At 41.9% G+C, this 20,973-nt stretch overlaps 1 protein-coding gene across 2 annotated transcripts in view; it reads left to right on the plus strand.

Annotated features, from left to right (window-relative positions):
• ADGRF5 (adhesion G protein-coupled receptor F5) overlaps positions 1–20,973 on the plus strand; it is a gene marked incomplete at both ends in the record, with an annotated part of 54,061 nt that overhangs the window by 11,941 nt on the left and 21,147 nt on the right. The window contains 7 exons of one of the 2 annotated variants that reach the window (XM_084256575.1): positions 4,245–4,415; positions 8,365–8,538; positions 8,665–8,774; positions 10,589–10,647; positions 11,465–11,607; positions 15,644–15,865; positions 17,111–17,314. In XM_084256575.1, coding sequence (XP_084112701.1) covers positions 4,245–4,415; positions 8,365–8,538; positions 8,665–8,774; positions 10,589–10,647; positions 11,465–11,607; positions 15,644–15,865; positions 17,111–17,314 — 1,083 coding nt within the window. The remainder of the gene's footprint in view (positions 1–4,244; positions 4,416–8,364; positions 8,539–8,664; positions 8,775–10,588; positions 10,648–11,464; positions 11,608–15,643; positions 15,866–17,110; positions 17,315–20,973) is intronic. The other variant, XM_084256574.1, reaches the window with a different exon arrangement.

Consider the following 20,973-nt stretch of genomic DNA (forward strand, 5'->3'; position numbering starts at 1 on the left):
AGGGGTGGAACAGTAACATGAGAAGCCTGGCAACTCTGGGTCTGGTGCTTGGGTTGACCTTTAATGTTGGATGTATTTTTAAAAAATTTCTGATGAGTGTTCTCTGTTGGTTCATTTATTTAACTGTCTCAAAAATGGGATCTGATCAGAATATCATTAGTTTTTCTTGATACAATGATTATGTTTACTACAATCTGAATTATCTTTTCCACCTGCTGCTGCATAATGGATATGCTAGACAATGTGCAAGGGTTTTCATACAGTGCCCCTTAGCCACAAGTGTGCAGAGAGAGCGTCACCCCTAATTTATACATAAGCCTGGCATAAACGCACAGAGGAGAAATGACCTGCCCAGGTTAGCAGGTACCACCCTGCTTCCCTCCAGCTTTCTGTCTCTAAGGTTCATGCTCATAGTTTTCCACATACGCTTCTGGTACTTGCCAATGAGATTTTATTTCATGATTCTTGGGCTGTTTTGCAGAGTAAGAAGCGCTGGCACCACTGTCTTTATCGTATTAGGAAACCTTCCTGTGGGGCTGACTTGGTTGATTTGGTTGTAGGAGGAGCTAGTAGAATTGTTTCTCTTACCAGACTGAACAGCCCAGGATTTTATGACACACTGCTTGTCTCCTTTCTCCATCCACACCTGCTAGGTAATCGCCAGGCGGTTGCCCTTCCATGAACAAACCTCTCCAAAACTGAAAGGGAGAACAGGGTCTTCAGCTTCTGCTCAGTAGCTTGTAGATAATGCTGTCAAGTTGCCACCTACTAGACATGTCAAGAAGGAAGCAGAAAAACAGGTATCTGACATGTACCTGCTGTGGGACCAAGGGAGAATGAAAGGAATCCAATCTTCAGTAATAAAGAAGACTTGTCCCCTTTGGCCAGGAATAAAACACACCAGCCTCATTTCCCCTGGATGAAGTCACAGCAGGCTTCATTCTTTTACAGAAGAGAGCTTAATATATGCATCCACTTAGTCTTCGATTTCTGAGAAGCCATAATTCTCATAGAGTTGTCAGACAAAAATGGGATTGTTTACTTAAAGAGCTGTGATTAAGACCCAGAACCACTTGCCACAGCTTGTGGCCAACTTTCCAGAAATGTCTTTTTAAGATAAGTGCTGTGTGGCAGGCAGTGATTTATGGGAAAAGAGAGGGGAAATCCTGGCTAGTTTGTGCCTCCTGGGCTGGCTGATAGGCCTCCATCTGTGATGCTGATGACACCTGGAATTTGCTACCTTCCATTTGGAGCATTGGTGAGTTAGAAAAACCCAGACAAATAAATAACACCAGGGCAAAGGGGTCCAATAAAAGAAAATACTTCACACTATGTGGAGTCAGATGTCCAGACATGGTAGAGGAAGCGCCTCTGAAATACACACTCACACAGAGGTGGGAACTTTCCTCTCTTCCTCATGGATCCCTTGCCACCTGGAGCAGGATAGAAGAGTCACTTTCTTCAGCAGTGAAGTCTCAGGGTTGGGAGAGGTGAGGCAGACTCACCTCTTATAAATCTCCTTTATAGCTCCTTTACTTGCTCTTGTTGAAGAACAGGTAACCTTAGAAACTGGGTCTTTGACTAGTGGTTGCAAGTTCACATAGATTTGAACCCACTAAAGTCAGGGAGTTTACATCACAGTGATTTTAAGCTTTTGATTCAGTTCCTTACAAAATTTCAGGGGAAGAGCTGCAGTGGTTTTGGCATCCAAGAATCACCACGTGCTTCCCAGGCACCTGTTTGTCCTACAGTTAGGTCTGAAATTGCACAGGAAGGTGGGCTCAGGGTTGGGCCTATCATGGCCCTTGGGCAAGCATTGCTATTGTGCTGGGATGATCATGGGGTCAGAGCCTGGGATGCAACAATGCAAATGCTAAAGTTGGTGATCTGGGATTGTTATTGACCTCACTCATCTGAAAAGCAGCTACCAGGAAATCCTGTTTACATTCATCGGAAGAGAGTAGACTAATCACAGGGGAATGGATCCTGGAGCTAGTGAATCCTCTGGAATTATATATACTGCTACACTGCTTTTCAGGAAATGTGCTCTAAGGCCAAACTTGTAAATATGCAGCTGCCCCCCCCCCACCCGCCCCTTGCAAATGTTCCCAGTGGGCAACATACTGTGTCTAGAGTTAGGAATAAAAAATTAAGATTAGTGCTTCTTCCAGAAAGCTTGTTTTCATCACAGAGCCATTTGAGAATCAGAAAGAAAACAGGAAATTTAATGCAATGCCATGGTATCATGACATACGGTTATTCTGCACTGGGTTTTAAAAATTATATTGTTCTATTTGTAAATGCATTTTTACAAGTGGAAATAGAGCTTTCCTAATTTAAGGAAAACTTGCACAGTTTGTTTTTTTTTAAACATTTTGAGTTAATTAAAGGAAGTCGAAAGATGCCAAAATAAGTTAATTTTCAACTCCTGTTGATGAAAAAACTCAACCTCCTTGGACAAACATAGTTGGTAACTTTAAGTGAACAAGTGTTACAACTTTCTGCAATCAGCACTTAACAACTGGAGTTTCCCATAAAGGCTATACTCTGTTTTAGTGTTTCACATCAATAGTTCCAAACATTTAAAACAAATATTTTAATATGATGGGAAAATTATTTACTCTTAACAGAAAACAGATAGAGAACTTTAACTTTATGGTAAACTATACATCATACTTCCAGGTTTGACTTAAACTTTATAGTAGTGACTTTGTGAATATTCACTATTTTTAGCTAATTTAATTAACAAGATAAAATAAGCTGCAACTTGGTTTCTCCATGCATTTGTATAGAAAATTCTCTTATTCTTTGGAGGTTCTTCTTTAGCTGTTAACTGTGCCCATGGCTTCTGTCCAGTTATGTTTCAGCCAAGAATGAGCAATTCTGGCAATAAGTGAATCTGTGACTCAACTCAGAGGGTCACAGGTTTAATAAGAATTGATTGGGCATGTAATTATTATGTAGTGAGACCCATGCCAGAGAGAGTGAGTAAGGCCATGAGAAGTAAAGGAGGTAGTTCTTTTTTTTTTTTAAAGATTTATTTATTTATTCAAGATTGATTGATTGATTTATACAAGCACTGGGTACAGTCAGAAGCGCGGGAGGGTGAGAGAATTCACCAGAGCCAGAGCGGGGAGCAGAGCAGGCAGAAGGACCGAAGTACACTGCTGAGGGGAGCAGCGGGCGGCAGGAGAGGTCTGCGCTCCATGTGGGACCCTCCTCCGGTGGCCGGGGAGCAGCCGGGGATCGAACCGGCACTGCAGAGGCCGCGGCCAGCCCCGCAACTCAGCGCTCAACCGCTGCGCCATCAGGGAGGCCCCAGGAGGTAGTTCTTGCCCTTAAGACGCTTACCACTGTGGACCAGACATGATGTAATATGGGAAACTATGAAGGAACACTCATACATACATATATATATATATATATATATATATATACACACACACACACACACATACATATATATACATATATACACAAACACACACAGAGTCTGACTTACCTGAAGGTGGGCATCTAAAATGCCAGTTGGTCAACCAGCTTCCAGAAAATTTAGAAAAGCAATGAGGAGCTGATGATCTTTTTTATTTTACTTTCCAATTGCCAATTTTGCTTTTGGATACTGGCAATACAGAAGAACAGAGAGTCTACGCTGTGTGCGTAGGCTAAGTGCAAAGAGAATTAACTGGAAAACTTTTTGCAGAGGTCTTCTAACCATGCATGTTCACAGTACATGCCTGCCAACTGAATGGTGTTGGAAGCACACTGACTCATTCCTATGAGTCAGAACCATTGCACAGATTGTATAGACTTTGCCAAAGCTTCCGTATGAAGTCTCCGTGTTTCTATTTTTACCCCATTACAGTCCATTCTCCCTCCACACAGCAGTCCTTGGCTTTGAACACCAATGGCATTGTGGGAATGGAGAGAAAAGACAAGTTCTGAGCTTAGCCTGTGAATTTGTTAAATGGGCAGAGACCACAACACTGGGACCAGACAGATCAGCTTCCCTTCTCCTCTAAATAGTAAAGGCATAAAGAGGAAGCACCACACAGAGGGGGCTTGGTAGTGATGAGTAGACAAATTCTTTTTCTTTGAAAATTTCACTAGAAATTCTTAAAGGATGATATGTCCAGCACGCACATTTTCCCATTATTATCTTTTAATGTCAAAATATCGATAATGTTCTCTCTCTCTCTCTGACACCCATGAATTCTCACAACTTTCATCTGCTTCCATTTCAGTTGCCACAAGTAGTCCTGCAGCTAAAGAGTATACTGTTGATATTGAGATCAGTTTTGAAAATGCCTCGTTCCTGGAGCCTATCAAAGCTTACTTGAACAGTCTCAGCTTTCCAATTCAAGGGAATGACACTGACCTAACCACCAATATTTTGAGCATAGCAGTGACAACAGGTGAGTAAAAGATGCATGAATTGGGCATATCAAGAGAAATGCTGTCTGAACTCATTACTATTAGAGAAAAGTACACTTAGTAGACATGTGAAATGACCCAGTAGTGTGATTTTATGACCACACGAGCCTTCCAGAACCAAGTTTCTATTGGTAAACACAGCAGCCAGAGTCTCCTTATTTTAAATAGTAACCAAATGTTTGTTTAGTGGTTTTGTTATAGGACAGGGAGAGGGGCAGCCCAAGCCCCGCAAACCTGCCTATTCTAAATGGGTTCTGCCATCCGCCGCATCAACACAAAACATAGGAGACTTTAATGAAAAGGAACTTTAATAAAACTAGGAAACAATACAGGTAAGGCAAAGAGTCTAGTTTCTAAATCAAGCACCCAGAGTTACCCGTCCCCTCGTGGGTAAAAGTCCATCCAAATGGGATTGGCCCAGAGCAAGGCCCCAAGGCCTGCCACAAGTCTAAAGCATCTTCCAGTGGGGACCCACAGAAAAGGGTCACAAACAACTGGACAAGCCCGGAAGGAAAAGAGCAAAATCAACATCAAGATAAAAGCTGCCATTGTCACCTCCCCACAGGTCTCACCCACATCTGTGTCACCCAGTCCATGACCAAAAGACAAGTGCAGTTTCTTTACGTGTCTCTAGGCTCCATGCGCCTCCTCCAGGTCTCCTGGCTCCATCCTGCTTCCTTCCTTAGTCTCTTCTTCAGCTTCTCCTCTTCCTGCTCAGCTCCACCCTCCCTTGGGTGGGGCAGGGAACCTCCCCCTTTCCTGGGGACCACCCTGTTACAGTTTGTGTATTGGTTGTCACAAAGTGCTCCCAAGGTCTGGCCAGGGCCTTCCTGACAAACTACTAGGTCCTTTTACCTCAGGCAATTAGGAGGTATAGTGAAGACTGGTTCAGCATATTAATAAGAAGCAAGTTCCCTTATTTTTGGCATCATAGGTAAGGAAATAGGAACTAAATGCATGCCTGGATCAGAAGCAAAGCATGACACAGAACCCTAGACCATGGTTACTGACTCCTTTCAAGATTGCACTGGCTCTGTTAGGGACAGAAAAGGAGCTCTCACACACCCCCAGAGGACCACAGCTGCATTTCTGCTGTCTGTCCAGATGCAGCTGGGGCTATCGCTTTATTGCAAATACCAGATAAGCTCTGGCAGGTCCGGAATGGGGGTGAGGGGACGCTGGGAAAATCTTTTAACTACAGTATCCCTGACTGGAAAAGAGGGAGGGAGGAGAAGTTCCATTCAGTCCGGGAAATTGGGAGGAGTGATGGAAGCAAGCAATGCATAATTAAGACCCCTCCCTGCCAGAAAGAAAAAAAAAACTTAAATGCCCTACTGTTTGCCTCCTCAGGGCAGCTCTCCTGCTCTCTGAGACTGCCTGCTGCCTCTCACAGTGTTCTGTCCTGTAACTTCCCAATAGCCTTTGTTGCTGGCTTTATTCTGGTGTTTCATGAAATTCTTTTCCGCAAGACATCAAGCACCCTCTGGTACCATGCTTCCCAACAGCCCTCCTTTCTCTTAGGGGACGTCACTTGGTATGCCACAGAATCTGTGAGAAGCCACAGGTCCTGGTCCTATCCAAGGTTATTGTTTTGTAAATCAGAAAACACTAACAGATATTGGGCTTTATTAGGCTAAAAAGTAGTTACTGGACCTAAAGTGGCTGCCTTACAGCTCCTCTTGGATGCAATTTTCCATCAAATTTCACCATTACCATTAATTTCTTTGATCAGAAACAGCCAATGCACCTTGTAAATCATCCAGCCCTGGAGAGCTTCTTCTATGTTTCTCAAATGTATTTGTACACACAGGAATCTATTCCACAGAACGTCTCACAAAATCAATGTGAAAGATCAGCACTGATCTTTCCATAAAATAATTTCCCCTAAATATTGGGAAAATGAATTATTTGATAGATTTGGTTTCCAATTTGTCTTTGATGGAAACTTCTGGTGTCTGTTTGGGTACCAGAAAGCAAATCTAGTAAATAAAACAGACCATCAAATATCGAATAAATCAGTAGTATGTTTTCATTTGCGATTGTGAACACTTGAGATTTAGTTGAATATTTGTTAAGTACATGCAATAAGGACATACCAACATACTCTTCCTGATTTATTTGTTCTACTGGAAGCACAGGACTTCAGGAATGCTACCATTTTAGAAACTTGTTAACTCAAGTTTACAAGTTCAGTTTGACAAATTTACAACTCAAGTTAGTAAGTTTCTTTTTTTTTAATGCAAATGATCTTGGAAAGTTTAATTTATCCTACCAGCAAGATATGGTCATTTGCACATTGAGAGAGTAAATCCTTTCTGATAGTTAAAAGAAATGACCGCAGGGAGGAGGTAAAAAGGGTGTGTTGGGGGGGGGTGTGGGGGGAGGGTATAGTGAACTTAGAACTATGACCGTAATGATTGGATGGTTTTCCTTTAGGTAGTTGCTCTGTAGTTATTTGCCTGGATGCTATCTGTAGAACAGATAGTTCTAAGTGGCCTGACTTTAGTAAATTTTAGAAATAAACTCAAAGTCCTCTATTCTCAGAGCATTTTTCAATGTCCTAAAGGGGGATCAGAATCTGTGGGCTGTTCACAATTGGCTTGAATGTCAATAGCACACTGTTATTGTATTTACATGCTATTGCTGCATGACAAGATATCCCAAAATTTAGCATCTTAAAAAAATAAATAAATGCACAACTTGTTATGTCAATAGTTTCTGGGGGCAAGAAATCCAGGAGGAGCTAAACTGAGTGGCTTGGGTTCAGGATCTCTCATGCAGTTGTGGTGAAGCTGTCAGTCAGTCAGACTTGCAGTCATCTGGAGGCTCTAATGGGGTTAGAAGATCCATGTCCAAACTCATTCATGTGATTGTTGGTAGGTTTGGGTTCCTCACTAGTTACTGGGTGGGCACCTTAGTTCCTCACCATAGAAGCTGCTTTATAATGTTAGGGGGAAAGGATGTCCTGCGCTAATTCCATACAGGCTTTGTGGACTCCACCCCCACTCCAGACCAAAGCCATCAGGACATTGGGAAAGACAAATCCCATCACCACCAAAGGGAAGGTGGCTGGGACTTGAGGGTGGCGTTAAGCAGCCAGGTTTGGTATAAAAACCAAACACATGGGCCTTGGGGGCTCTCGCTCTCTCGCTTGCCTCCTGGCTTCACGGCTCCTGGCTTGCGACCAGCTCTCAGAGTGCCATCTGGGATTCCAGATCGGCGGATCGGGTAGGATGCTTTTAAAACTTTGTCTCCCACTTTTCTCCCTGAGTTGCACATTTCCTTATTTGCCCTTCCCTTGTAAATAAACCTTTTATTAACCTTTCGTGTGCCTGCAGTAGAGCATTGATAAGTCCTTTTAAGCGCGCAGGTGAGGACCCACAGTCATGCAACCCGTTTTGTATCGGGGCTGCCCTGGAACAATAACATGCTCTATTGCTGTGGCAGCCTACTTTCCCCTTCATTTCCCAGAGTGATGAGTGACAGAGAAAGAGGGAAAGAAAGAGAAAGAGCAGGCAACCAAAAGAGAAGCCATAGTGTCTCTCACAACCTCTACTACATTCTATTGTCAAAAAACCAAACTTAGTGTAAATATGAACGGAAATTACAAAAGAATGTGAATACTTAGAGGCTAGGATGGTCAGGGGATATCTTAGTGGTTGGCTACCATACACTCTATGTCCAGGAATATGTTTACCTTGGTAGGGTCATAGCATCCCCTGGAAGAACCCCCACAATCACCTGCTAGATAGTCATGCCCAATAACATGATGACTCATACAGGAGTCATGAATCTCAGGCAGCACTATTGAACTTCCTAGAAGGGCAATATGGAATCAAATTTATATTTCTTGTGAGATAAATATCTGTAGTCAATAAATGCAAAAGTGATAACCACCTTCTCTCTCCACACTGTTCTGGTTGATGATAGTCTGCAGACCTGCTGGAAATGAAATCTGGTGCTCCTGTGAGAAAGGCTATCAGTGGCCTCAGGAAAGATGCCTCCACAATCTCACTTGTCAAGAGCATGACAGCTCTTCAGGACACCCTTGCAATTGCCTTAAAGGACTGCCTCCCACGGGACCTTCTTGTCAGCTCCGGGGAGGTGAGTAGCTGCTCATTAAGTGTTTGTTGAGTGGCTTTTGGACATCAATTGAAGCAAATGTTTCTCTGTTCTATGGATACCCAATTACTAACATGAGATTTTAAAATCTTGCCCTATGTTTTGCAGCAGCTGTTACCCTGAGAATGTCGGTCAGACTCAATGTGGGCTTTCAAGAAGACCTCAGGAACTCCTCCTCTGCCCTGTATAGGTCCTACAAGACTGACTTGGAAACAGCAGTAGGTTTTAGTCTGAGGAACTTCTTTATCAACAAACTCTTTGGGCTGAACTGAATCTATTGCATTCACAGTGAATAATTTGCTTAGATCTGTCAGAATTCATCAATGTGGATGTCAAAATTATTCCTACATCTCTAGTATGATGAATTAAGAAAAGCTCACATCAATTAGTGTTCGGGGGTGACTTTGTACCATTTCGACTTATATAGGTGGAATATCTTTCCAAGATAGAATTGGTTTAGATAAAAATTGATGTCATTAATCATTGCATTCTAATTGGAAGTTCAAGATTCTGTCCTAAAAGCACCAATGGTTTCATTTCTATTCATCTTCACAGAGCGCATGAATGAAACCCTTAATATCTTTTGGGTAGAGGCTGCCAAGAGACTGCATAGAGGTCCTCTAGGCATTTACACTTAAGCTGTTTTCACATTTATTCATGCAAAAATAAAATATTATCTCATTATCAACCGTGTGCCAGACACTGTTCTAAGTGCTTTACATTGAATTAATTTATCTAAACTTAAATGGCTTCGCTTGAGTTAACTCACTGGGAGCACAGCTTCCCTACTGGCATTACGGAAAGTACTATAGGAAGGCTGAGGTAATACCTTCCCTTAAGTTGCTTGGCAGCAGGCCCTCGCCTCAGGTCAGGAGCAGCCTCCCACTCTACCTAGTACTCCATGCACAAATTTCTCTGGGTGCCATAATGGGTGTTGATTCAGAGGAGCTAGGTATCTGATTTGCATTCCTACCTTGTCATGCTGTTGCACAGCATGAGAACCCTCCTCACATGCATATTCCTACTAAATTATATACTTTTGAGGAAAGAGTTACACATTATTCTTTGTGTCACACCCATCCAGGTACCTGGCACAGTGCTTTGCACTTGCATGTGCCCTGTAAATATGACTTGAATCAAAATGAATCTCCTGTGGGTTTGGTATTCACAGAAACAGGGTGAAATACAAACATCATAAAAAACCACATTGGTTAAACCACTGCTGCAGTGTTGAGTGAGGGATCAGGCAGTGTGGCAGTCATGAGAATACACCTCATAGATCTCCAGCTATAGGGAATGCAACTGACCAAGGGCCTCTGAAATGCATGACAGTGCTTGCTGTTGGCTAAAAATGAACAAGCACCGCGGATCTGTGTCTGGCAGACAGGAGACAACTTTGAAGATCTAATTGAACCTTCCCAGATTCAGTTTAGGGTGATTTCATTCAACCTCCTTCCTTTTCTCTTTCACTCAAGGCAAGGTCTGATGTCTCTTTCCCACTCTCCTATATTTTTTTTTTTTTTAAAGATTTATTTATTTATTTATACAAGCACTGGGTACAGTCAGAAGCGCAGGAGGGTGAGAGAATTCACCAGAGCCAGAGCAGGGAGCAGAGCAGGCAGAAGGACCGAAGTACACCGCTGAGGGGAGCAGCGGGCGGCAGGAGAGGTCTGCGCGCCATGTGGGACCCTTCTCCGGTGGCCGGGGAGCAGCCGGGGATCGAACCGGTGCTGCAGAGGCTTCAGGCAGCTTCGCAGCCCAGCGCTCAACCGCTGTGCCACCGGGGAGGCCCACCACTCTCCTATATTCTTTCTCCAATTTCTTTCCTAGGCATTTCCCTAAGTGTTTACTTCTTGGAGAACCCAGATTGACATAAGTAGATAGGAATTACTTCTTTAAAGATCTGCTGATTCAGCTATCAGAATACAAAGAAATTTTACCCAGGGTGATAAGGAATATGAGCTTTCTGTTTCAAATCTTTAGACATCTCTCTCACAGGACCTTGATTCATGACACTTGTTTTATTTTCCAGTTCCAGAAAGGTTACCGTATTTTACCAGGCTTCAAGTTGGTGAGGGTGACAGGATTCAGGTAAGAGTACTGTAATTGGGTCAATTCTATGCAATGGTGGAGACCAACACATTAGCGAAGGAGAAAAGGCCCATTAGAGGGACTTCATCTGGGATGTTCAACAGGAGCCCTTGGGTAGAGTTGAAGACAATGCCAGGTTACTGGGATTTAAAGGGGAATGAAATACTAAGAACAGAGGCTTACTGCTCATGGATGCAGCTACTTAGATGAGAAAAAGACATGTTTATTCTATGCACATAAGAAATTTCCAAAAATATAGGCTAAGCTGGCAGCCCAGAGAGTTCAGAAACATAAAAATGGAATGATGTCATGCGATGATGCTTTCTTCAAGAAAAACTCCCTAGCCAGCAAGGGTCACACTGCTATATGAATGGCTCCCCCAGGAGTTGAGCACCAGGATGTCACTGAGTGGATTTTCACCGTGGCCCCCCGCCCCAAATTAGTTGTGAATCTGAAAATCAAGAGTGTTTACAAAGACATTCAGCATTTGACTTTGCTTGATATTCCTGTTATCTGGTAACTCTGAGCCAGCATGACTATATGACAAGAGTCCACATTGTGGCTGAGATCCTGGGACCAGCTTATGAGACTGAGTTCACTCACCGCCAGAGGCTATTTCATTTACCCATATGTAAACCTTTGAGTGTACAGGTTCAGTCTCAGACTCTCAATAAACAGGTTTATTTTGGTGAACCCTTAAGGATGAAAGTACCCAGGCTATTGTTGTCATTTTGATTTCCCTTGGAAAGGAGTCAGAAAGAGCTAGAGACTCTTCCAGGTCAATTGCTGTTTTATTGAACTTATAGTTTCCTTCCAGGCCCGGGAGTGTGGTTGTAAAATATGAAGTTACAACTACAACACCATCACCTGAATTAATGCATAAAGCCAATGAGCAAGTGATGCAGAACCTCAATCAGACCTACAAAATGGACTACAACTCCTTTCAAGCTGCCAGTAGCAGTAAGTAGAACACAGTACATGCCCATAGTAGTAAGTAGAACACAGTACATCTCGTATACATGATTCTATTTAGATATGGTGATGTTATTCTTAAGCCTAGGACAGCACACTGTGGTGTCCTTGGAGAGAGATCTCCAGTCCCCAACATAGAGGTTTATGCCATCCTCCTACTCTAAGCCAGAGCAGAGCCTCCCAGCCTGGCCAGTGCCACTGCAGCTGCAGCAGGCATTGCAGGTACAGGAGGCAGAGATATTATAAAAGGGTCACAGAGCCATCTGGAATCATAGATTTTTAAAAATTAACAAATTCAAAAAAATTAAAACTACTTTTGTGATGCATTTATATGAAATAGGGGCCATCATGATTTCAGAGCCATGGTTTTCAAAAGTGTGCCTCCCACCACATCCTCCTGAACTGACCAGTAGTATTGGTCCCATCTGAGAACTTGTTGAAAATGCAATTGGCCCTACAGCGCCAGTCTGTGTTCCAACAAGCCCTCCAGGTGATTCTGCTGGACAGGACATTTGAGAACTACTGATTGTGGTACAATAGTGCTACAACTCCCGATTTTTAGATGTTCTCCCACGCTTTAAAAAATGGGGTGCAGGGCCTCCCAGGTGGCGCAGTGGTTGAGCGCTGGGTTGCGAAGCTGCCCGCGGCCTCTGCGACGCCCGTTTGATCCCCGGCTGCTCCCCGGCCACCGGAGGAGGGTCCCACATGGTGCGCAGACCTCTCCTGCCGCCCGCTGCTCCCCTCAGCAGTGTACTTCGGTCCTTCTGCCTGTTCTGCTCCCTGCTCTGGCTCTGGTGAATTCTCTCACCCTCCCGGCTTCTGACTGTACCCAGTGCATGTATAAACCAAAACAAACAAACAAACAAATAGATAAATAAATAAGACATGCCTCTAGAAAATTAAAAAAAATAAAATAAAAAATAAAAAATGGGGTGCAGAGTTGCGTTCTCTTATGCTAGTAGGTGGGGGACCTGTTGCTAGTTGAAGGGGTAGTAAGAGGACCAGCTGGAGATTTGTTAGGCTGAAATTAGGTGGCAGGTGTTTGGGTAATTCAGGTTGCTGGTTTTGGAGTGGAGTCTTCTTCAGAGCAATGCCTTCTGCACTGGGGGAGCACTGAAGGGGCTGCTCTGTGCATACTGGGAGAAAGGTCACCCCTTCTCAGGACTTAGGCCTTCCTTGTGCAGTTTATACCCTTTCTCTGTACATTTTCTGCTGTGATATTTAAATATCTGTTTTTTTTTAAAAAACATTGAATGCAATAAAGATATATAAACATTGGTAAGAAAAGTACTACAATATAAGTGAAATAAAGTAACAAAATGAAAATTCAAGTAAATAAGGCAACAATCACCTAAGTCAAAACTAGAAAATTAAAGAGAAAGGAACATTTGGCCTGGACATGTTGACACACACAGACTCAGCAAAGCCCCCTTCCTGATTCCTTAAGCTGCCTCACCAACCGATGGGATTTTTGCTCTGGAAGAATCATTTTATGTATGGTTGTGAATGGTGCAGAGAATAACTGACTCTAGTACAGGGAATCTTCAGTTGTGACTCCCCCTTCCCAAAAATTTCAGTTGCTCTTTGTGAGGCTAATCACCCAGTTAAATGAATAAATGGCTGTCCTTCCAGAATCAGGTAGCTCACAGCACAGTTCACAAAGGTGTTGTAGTCACCGTGCCTTCTTTCCCACAAAGTGGGGAAGTCATTGTGAATGGTGCTCGATACCTCTCTCTGAAGAGGATCTATATCTATCTGGTCCTCCTTCAAAGGCCAGAATGTGATTCTGAGCTATGTGCAGCCTTAGACAAATAAACATGAACTTGAACCATGTGCACTTCCAAGAGGAAACTCACCCTTCATCTTGCTGTCCACATTGCTGATGACACTTACCCATAATGCATCTCCAAAAAAGCCAAGTGACTGAGTGTCTTTAAAAAATATACATATAAAATTATATCTTAATTATATGGGGGAGGGGTGGCAGGAGAGAGGAAAAGAACAAAAAAATGCAGAATGAATGAGTTGGTATTAGGAACTAATTTTTAATTCCATCTTTATGAATACTAAAGGGCAGGTGGTAGTCTTCAGGAGTTTCTTTTAATTAGTTATATATCAACCCTCTGATGATGTCTGATTAATCAACAGAGGCCCTTGACCAGAACATTCCTTCTTTAATCACTCCCAATAAACTTATAATCAATTTCACATGACCCCCATGTACCAGCAGCTTTGTGGAGTTATTACTGACAACAATAGTTATGCAAAGAGAGATGATATCATTGTATCTTTTGGGACTTAGTATGTTACATGCATTTCATCTTCATATATCTTATGAAGGGGATATTATCTCCATTTTATGGGTGAGGGAATGGAAGTTCAGAGTGGTAAATGATTTGTTCTAGGACACTTAGGGAGTAACAAGTTTGTGTGACTTCAAAGCAAATTCCTTATGTTAAATATTCACAGAAGGCTTTGCTTCTACTAACAGCTGAATGAGAATTTGAAAAAAAATCTTACTTTACTCCAATGCCTAAAAAATGTGGTAAATACCTGATATTTTAACTAAACAATCATATCAATCCAAAGTAATATTATGGTATTCTTATTCTTGTGATTATAATATGGAGGGAGTTTGTGTGAGCATGAAGCCCCTTGTAAAGAGCTCTCTTTGACTTAGATTTTCTCGTCACAAAGAATTCATGAAAGACAGCACAAGAAACACAACTCAGAGGCAAAAACTGCATATTGTGTAGGCAAAGAACAACCATTAAAGCACATACAATAGTAACAAATATTGTGTTTTTATTTCTATCTGTGAAATGACTTAATGTAGCTATTCTCTAGAATTTTCCCATGGAAACAATAATAGCTACCACTCTCTCCAATCACCTTCCAATGGACTCCCACTGTGCTATTTTCCAGACAAGGGAACTGAGACTCAGGGAGCTTAAGCATGTTCCCCAGGGCCACACAGCTATGCCTGGCACAGAACCAGGACTCCAATCCAGACCCATCTCTGAAGCTCCCATGCTTAAGGCCCATGGGTATTATGTCTTGAAAAAATTCTTATATCCCAAGTAGACGTTATTATCAAAAGTTAAACTATTTTCCCATTTTTGGATCATCAAAGTCATAAGACAGAGTTTTCAATTAGCATGAGATACAAGTTACCAGTAACAAGCAGTTGATATTATTCAAGTCAGTAACAAACAAAACTGATGCTTAAATTAGCATGCATAAGCAATGCTAATAAGCAAAAGTTTTTTCATAAACAAAAGTGTAGGTTTCTACCAGACATTTTGAAATTCTGAAAATAGCTTTGAGATCCCCACTGCTATCAAGGAGAATGTTTATATGTGCAAAAATTACACAGTGGAATCCTTACCCCTCGAATCTGACAGGCTGCAAATCTTTGGGCCTCAGAGACCAGCTGCCCGGGGATGGGGCCAGGAGGACTCACATCTTCTAGGTGGCACCACGGATCTGTAGTGGGATGGCATCTGGAGAGTGGGGTTGTTACAGAGCAACCCCAATATAAAATGGGGTGCCTGACTGCGGGCCCTCACCCTTGCTTAAAGGGGACTTATTAATGCTAAACCGCAGACACACACAAAAGGTTAATCAAAGGTTTATTTACAAGGGAAGGGGAAATGGGGAAATGAATAACTCAGGGAGAAAAAGAAGCAGATAAGTTCATAAATGCGTCCTACCTGTTCTGCTGACCTGGAATCCCAATGACCCATCAAGCTGGTGAAAAACCACGTGCTGTCAGGGCAAGAGCATGCCCTCAGCTGCATGGCCAGTTAAATACTCAGAGAACATAGCTGCTTAACTCCACCCTCAGGTCCTTGCAACCTTCCCTTTGGTGATCATGGGATCTGTAGTTCCCAGTGTCTTGATGGAGTGGGGGTGGAGTCCACAAAGCCTGTTATGGAGTTTGCTCAGGACATCCTTTCCCCCTAACAGGGTCAGTAACAATCACTTACTTTGGGATTCTAACACATTTTCTTTGGATTTCCAGATGAGACAAAGTTCTCTATCGAACCAGAAATCATCTTTGTCGGGGATACAGTAACTCTTATGTGTGAAACTGAAGTTGCGTCCTCCAATGTGTCTTGGCACCATGTCCAGGGGCGTTCAGACATCCAGAACAGCAGCCGGTTCTACATTTACACCTATGTGCTCAACAACATGACCTCAGTGTCACATCTCACTATTTACAACATCACTCAGGGTGATGCAGGTGAGTTTCCAGCTGAGAACTGGTTCCAGAAAAGGAGTAATGAACTCATAAAGAGGCAAGGCATAAAAAATCCTTTACTCTTATAAAGAAATCCAACCAGGCTCAGTTTTTCAAAATTGAAAATTAATCCTATGATATATGAGTCAAGCAAATTTAGCCTTGGAAAAAAAAAAATACAGTCTTCTGCATTTACCAAGGTTTCTAAGTTGGAATCTGAGATAAAAAGCAGACTCTTAAATTCATTAGGGCCTCTCCGGTGGCACAGGGGTTAAAGTCTCAGCACTATCAAGCTATTGCCAGCCACTGCAGCACGAGTTTGATCTCTCACCAGGGAGCTAACCCACGTGGCTCACCAGACTTCTGTCTCACCACTGCTCCCCTCCACAGTGTATTTCAGTAGATCTGCTGTTCCACTCCCCACTCTGTCTCTGGTGAACCTTCTCACCACCACCCCTACCCCCTGCACCTCTGGCCTACACCCCAGTTCTTATATGCATAAATAAATAAAAATAAAATCTTCCTTTTTAAGAAAAGAAAAACAACAGTGTTGAGGTAGATTTGATGTATAATATGTACAATAAATTGTAAATATTTAAATTGTATAATCTAATAACTTTCGACATAAGTATATACCTGCGAAGCTATCTCCATAATCAAGATAGTGAACATATATACATCACAAGGAAAGAAACAACTTTTCTTGTACTAGATTGTAATTCCTCCCTCCTGCTGCTTCTCACCCACAACCCATTAGCAAACACAGAAGCAAAGGTATTAAGTATTCATTGAGGCCAGTGGTACACCTGGCATTCTAAAAATTAATAACCCCATTGTTACACAGATGTCAATGGGGTGTCTCTTGGGTTGCAGACACATGGCCTCTCACATCTGTGTTGATTCTGGTTTTGTCAGCATTAGATAGGATGCCCAAACCATCCATCACCTTCTGAATTCTCCAAGACTTTCCATTTTTTCCATTCTACCCCTTCCATTCCCACACATTTGTCTTTAGCAAAGACCCTGAGATTTCTACCATTTCGTTAGAACATCTCTTTACCTTGTGGCATCAGAAATATCTACACTGACCATGTGCACATCCTAAATATTCCTTTAGGTTGGTTTAGTCCAAGTCTCGGGTGCTTTTGAAAATGATATTTCCTATACTGTTGTAATGAGAGACGAAGCTGTCATTCTAAGGATTTTTGGAATATGATAATAATAAATACTTTTGTGTATTCTATGCAGGTGAATATATTTGCAAACTGACAGTAGATATTTTTGACTATGAGGCCAAAAGAAATATAGTTGTTACACCCATCCAAATTTTGGCAATTCAAGAAATGAAGGTGACATGCGACAACAGTCCTGCATCTTTGAACTGTTGCAGTGAGATTAATGTTAACTGGAGTAGAATTGAATGGAATCAGGAGGGGAAAATAAGCATTCAAGGTAAGAAAGTTTGATGCCCTCTTGCAAATAGGTTTTTGATTTCTGGTCAACTAATTGGGAGATGTGGTGGATCAAAGAAGAAATATCAGGCCTTTTTTCCCCCAGGACGTCAGACTGTGAGAAAGTACTTCATTTGATGCCAGTTCCATCTTGGCCATTCTAGAAAAAAATTCCAAAACCATGCATAGGAGTGTCATGCTTGGGTTACAGACAAATTCTGGTGGAGAAGACCCAAGAGGGAGGCCTGGTGACTTAAGCCCACAGCCTCTTCTCGCTATAGAAAAGCTTGTATCTTCTGTCTCTTCCATCTTTAAGAAAGAACTAGGAATGATTTCATTGGCTTTGCTTTAGAGTCTGACTTGGAATGTCTCATTTCTGTGTCTCTTTTCATGGCATCTGTCCTTGCTTCTCTGCCTTTGTATTCACACTTTCTTCTATATTATCTAATTGTGTATCTCTGACTAAATATCTTTCTGTTTTTAATCATTGCATGTCAATTTCCGACCCAGTTTACTTGTTTTAGATCTGAGATCTTACCTGGAGTTCCCCACCCTCTGGTTTATACTGAAGAATGATAATAATAATAAATTGACAACATTGTCATTGCATTATAAAACAGTTTATAATTACTCATTTTTTTAAAAGAGTATGTTTTCGTTTTCAATCCCATTTAATTGGGCCACGAGTTTGAAGTTGGCATTTTTTCCCCTTTAATTTGCAAATAAGGAAATTGAGGTCCATAGGAAATGACTTATCCAAGGTCACCATGATAAGAAAAGGAAAAAAAAAAAGGAAGAACTGGAACTCATCTCAAGTACTATTTCACGAGACAAGAATTTGTCTAGACGAGACTCTGTTATGCATGCCTGGTGAGCCAGTGCTGGAGCAAGCTGATCTGTCAGAGTTCATACTGAAGCAGAAGACTGATTTCTACATAGAAATCTCATGTGATGAGGTTCAGTCCTCCCCTTAAGAAATGGCAATATGATGTGCTCCTCGTTAAAGTAATAATTCATTAATGTAAAATATGACTTTGCCCATGAAGTGCATTAGTGTGGTAAGGTTTTGTTGAGCAAAGTCTTTGCCATTGGGCTATTTTAAGCTATTTTAAAAATTGATTAGTGATCATTTTACATGCAACTTTTCTGGAGCACATTTATTTTCAAAGTGCATTTCAACAGCAGTGTCTATATTCAACTTTAAAGTGGTCAGAAGAATGGTAAAGTCCTCTGGCAGCTGTTGAAAAGGTTGACACAGGGTACATTTAGTCACTTTCCTGATTATTAAAGAAGAGGAGGTGTAGGCATCCTGAAGGAACTGCCAGATGGAAGAAAGACCCTACAAAGTTGCCGGGGTACTGACTTAGAAGCTTTCAAGTCTCGAAGTGAAATACCTTGCCCTCTGGCTGGGGAACCAGGAAATCTGAGGTACAGATGCTCAGAGACCTCTCTGGGGCCACCACTCTTCAGCCATTTCCAAAGCCCAGTGCAGGCTGGACAGACTGGAAACAATGGACTTCCTGCCTGAACCTGCTGCCTGGGGACCTGCACAATCAGTTCTCTGATGAATGCAGCTTCTGCTCTTGGCACCCTACCCTTCCGCCCCCTCCTCTGGCTGCCCCCTCTCTGCAACAATCTTTCTTCAAATTCCACAAGTTCTTTCAGCACCTGTGTTTCCAAGTCAATAGAAAGCCATAGAACTGACTGCATTACCTCTTCTCAGAAGTGCTTGCATTTCATTTTTAAAACACTCTGGCAAGAGATAAGGCAGAACGGAAGTAATGGAATTGGTGGAATTTCTCGATGTAAAAGGGTGATCTTTTTTGCAATAGGGAGGATTTTTCAAATCATCAGGTGGCAACTAATGATATTCACTGTGATGGTAGCAGAAGCAATAGTTTAACATGACAACTAGTAGTAGTAGTAGTAGTAGTAGTAGTAGTAGTAGTAGTACAAGTGCTAATAATCACCATTATTGGTGCAGTTTCTGGCTTACCTGTATTTAGTACTCATTTTGCCTGTATGGGAATGTTTTGACCAATTGGATTTAAGGTCAACTGTAAAATCTGTAGCTTCATAATAACTCTGTTTAGGTGGTGTGATGATCAAAAATAATGGAGCCTTCACTTCCTTATTGCCCACAAGTAAAACTGTTTCCAAATGACTCCGTGAACTTCCTCTTGGCAGCCTATGCTATTCCTTTGGGCCATGGAGATTCAGAGCAATTTACTCTTTACAAGAGTGTGTAAACCCCTCTTGTCTGACTGTCAAGACACATGATGACAAGGTGGGGAGCAACATATCCATTCCCATCCTACTATCCCCCTTTACTATGTCTTTTCTTTCCAGTTGCTCCACTTACATTTGTGAGTGTGTTACATGTGTGTGTTATATAAAATATTATTTTTGAAGCTAAACAGGGCATAAGTAAGAGATAAAGAAGTGAGACTTTTTTTCTTTATTGAGCAGAAATAAGTCTGTGGCTTTCAAATCATTTTATAAAGTGCCTTCAGGAGCAGGCCAGCCTCAGGGACTAAGTACAGAAGCAACTAGAAGTAGTAAGAGTTGTTGCAGACCAGCAGTCTCCATCCTGGCTGCCCTGAGGTGAGAGTCATCCTAGCTGTTTTTGGAAAAGACCAGCTGTCAGGGGTCCATCGTAGGGCAAATAAATCAGAATTTCTGGGTTTGAACTCTGTACAAGAGCATTAAATTTAATTAAATTTCACAGGAGATTTTCTTGGGCACAGTGAAGTAAGAGCCATGGATCTGGTCCAACCCCTCATTTTCATCTCATATTCAGAAAATCGAGGGCAAATACTGTCTAGAGGTGGAGACCTTAGCATTGTAATGTGTCTGTAACAGGTCACTCAGCTTCCTCACACAAGTGTTCCGCGGTCTAGTTTATGCTGCTTCTCGTCAGGGGCCAAGGCTTCCCTGTCTCCTCAGATCACAAGAATTCAGTGGACTGTAAAGATAACTTGAGATATAGTGAGATAGGCATTTTATGGTATGGGGCTCCTGGAAACTTCTGTATGTGGCTTGTCTAGGGCTATTTGAAACTATTGCTCAGCTATTTTGGAATTCCCTAGACCAGTTCCTTGTTCCTGCTTGAGCAGGGCTTAGTCTTAGAGATGAGTAGAAACACTTAGCTGATGAACTAGGAAATAATTTGCTCAAAGTAGGGAAGATGGAAATCAGTTTGTTTTATTGAAAAACCAATATGAGGACTAGAGAAAACACAGCAATCGAAATATTTTAACTGTCATTGAATAGTTAGCCAAGACTGAGTAAGATGCATTCATGTTAGAACTAATCACAAGCTTTATTGCATTTGTTTATTTTTTTTTGAAAGATTGACAGTGTTTGCAAAATTGCCTTAAAAATATGTGGTAGTAGGAAAGGTTGAAGGAAAGAGTGAGGGGAAGTAGGGTTGAAAAAATTCAGAGGGTATCACAGAGATATCAGCAAGAACTAAAAATGGCTGGGAGGGAATGGCCTCTTGGGAATGGAAAATGCTGAATAGGAAATAATCAAAGAGGAACTATTTTGAAGGAGAAACTACTAATAACCTGAAAAAGCATGAATGAAGTTGAAATGTCCACTAAAACATATAAACTGAAAAGACGGAACAAGGTATGAAAATGTTCCTCGAAGGAGATG

This window comes from Talpa europaea, assembly GCF_964194135.1.
Source record: "Talpa europaea genome assembly, chromosome: 2".
Lineage (NCBI taxonomy): Eukaryota > Metazoa > Chordata > Mammalia > Eulipotyphla > Talpidae > Talpa > Talpa europaea.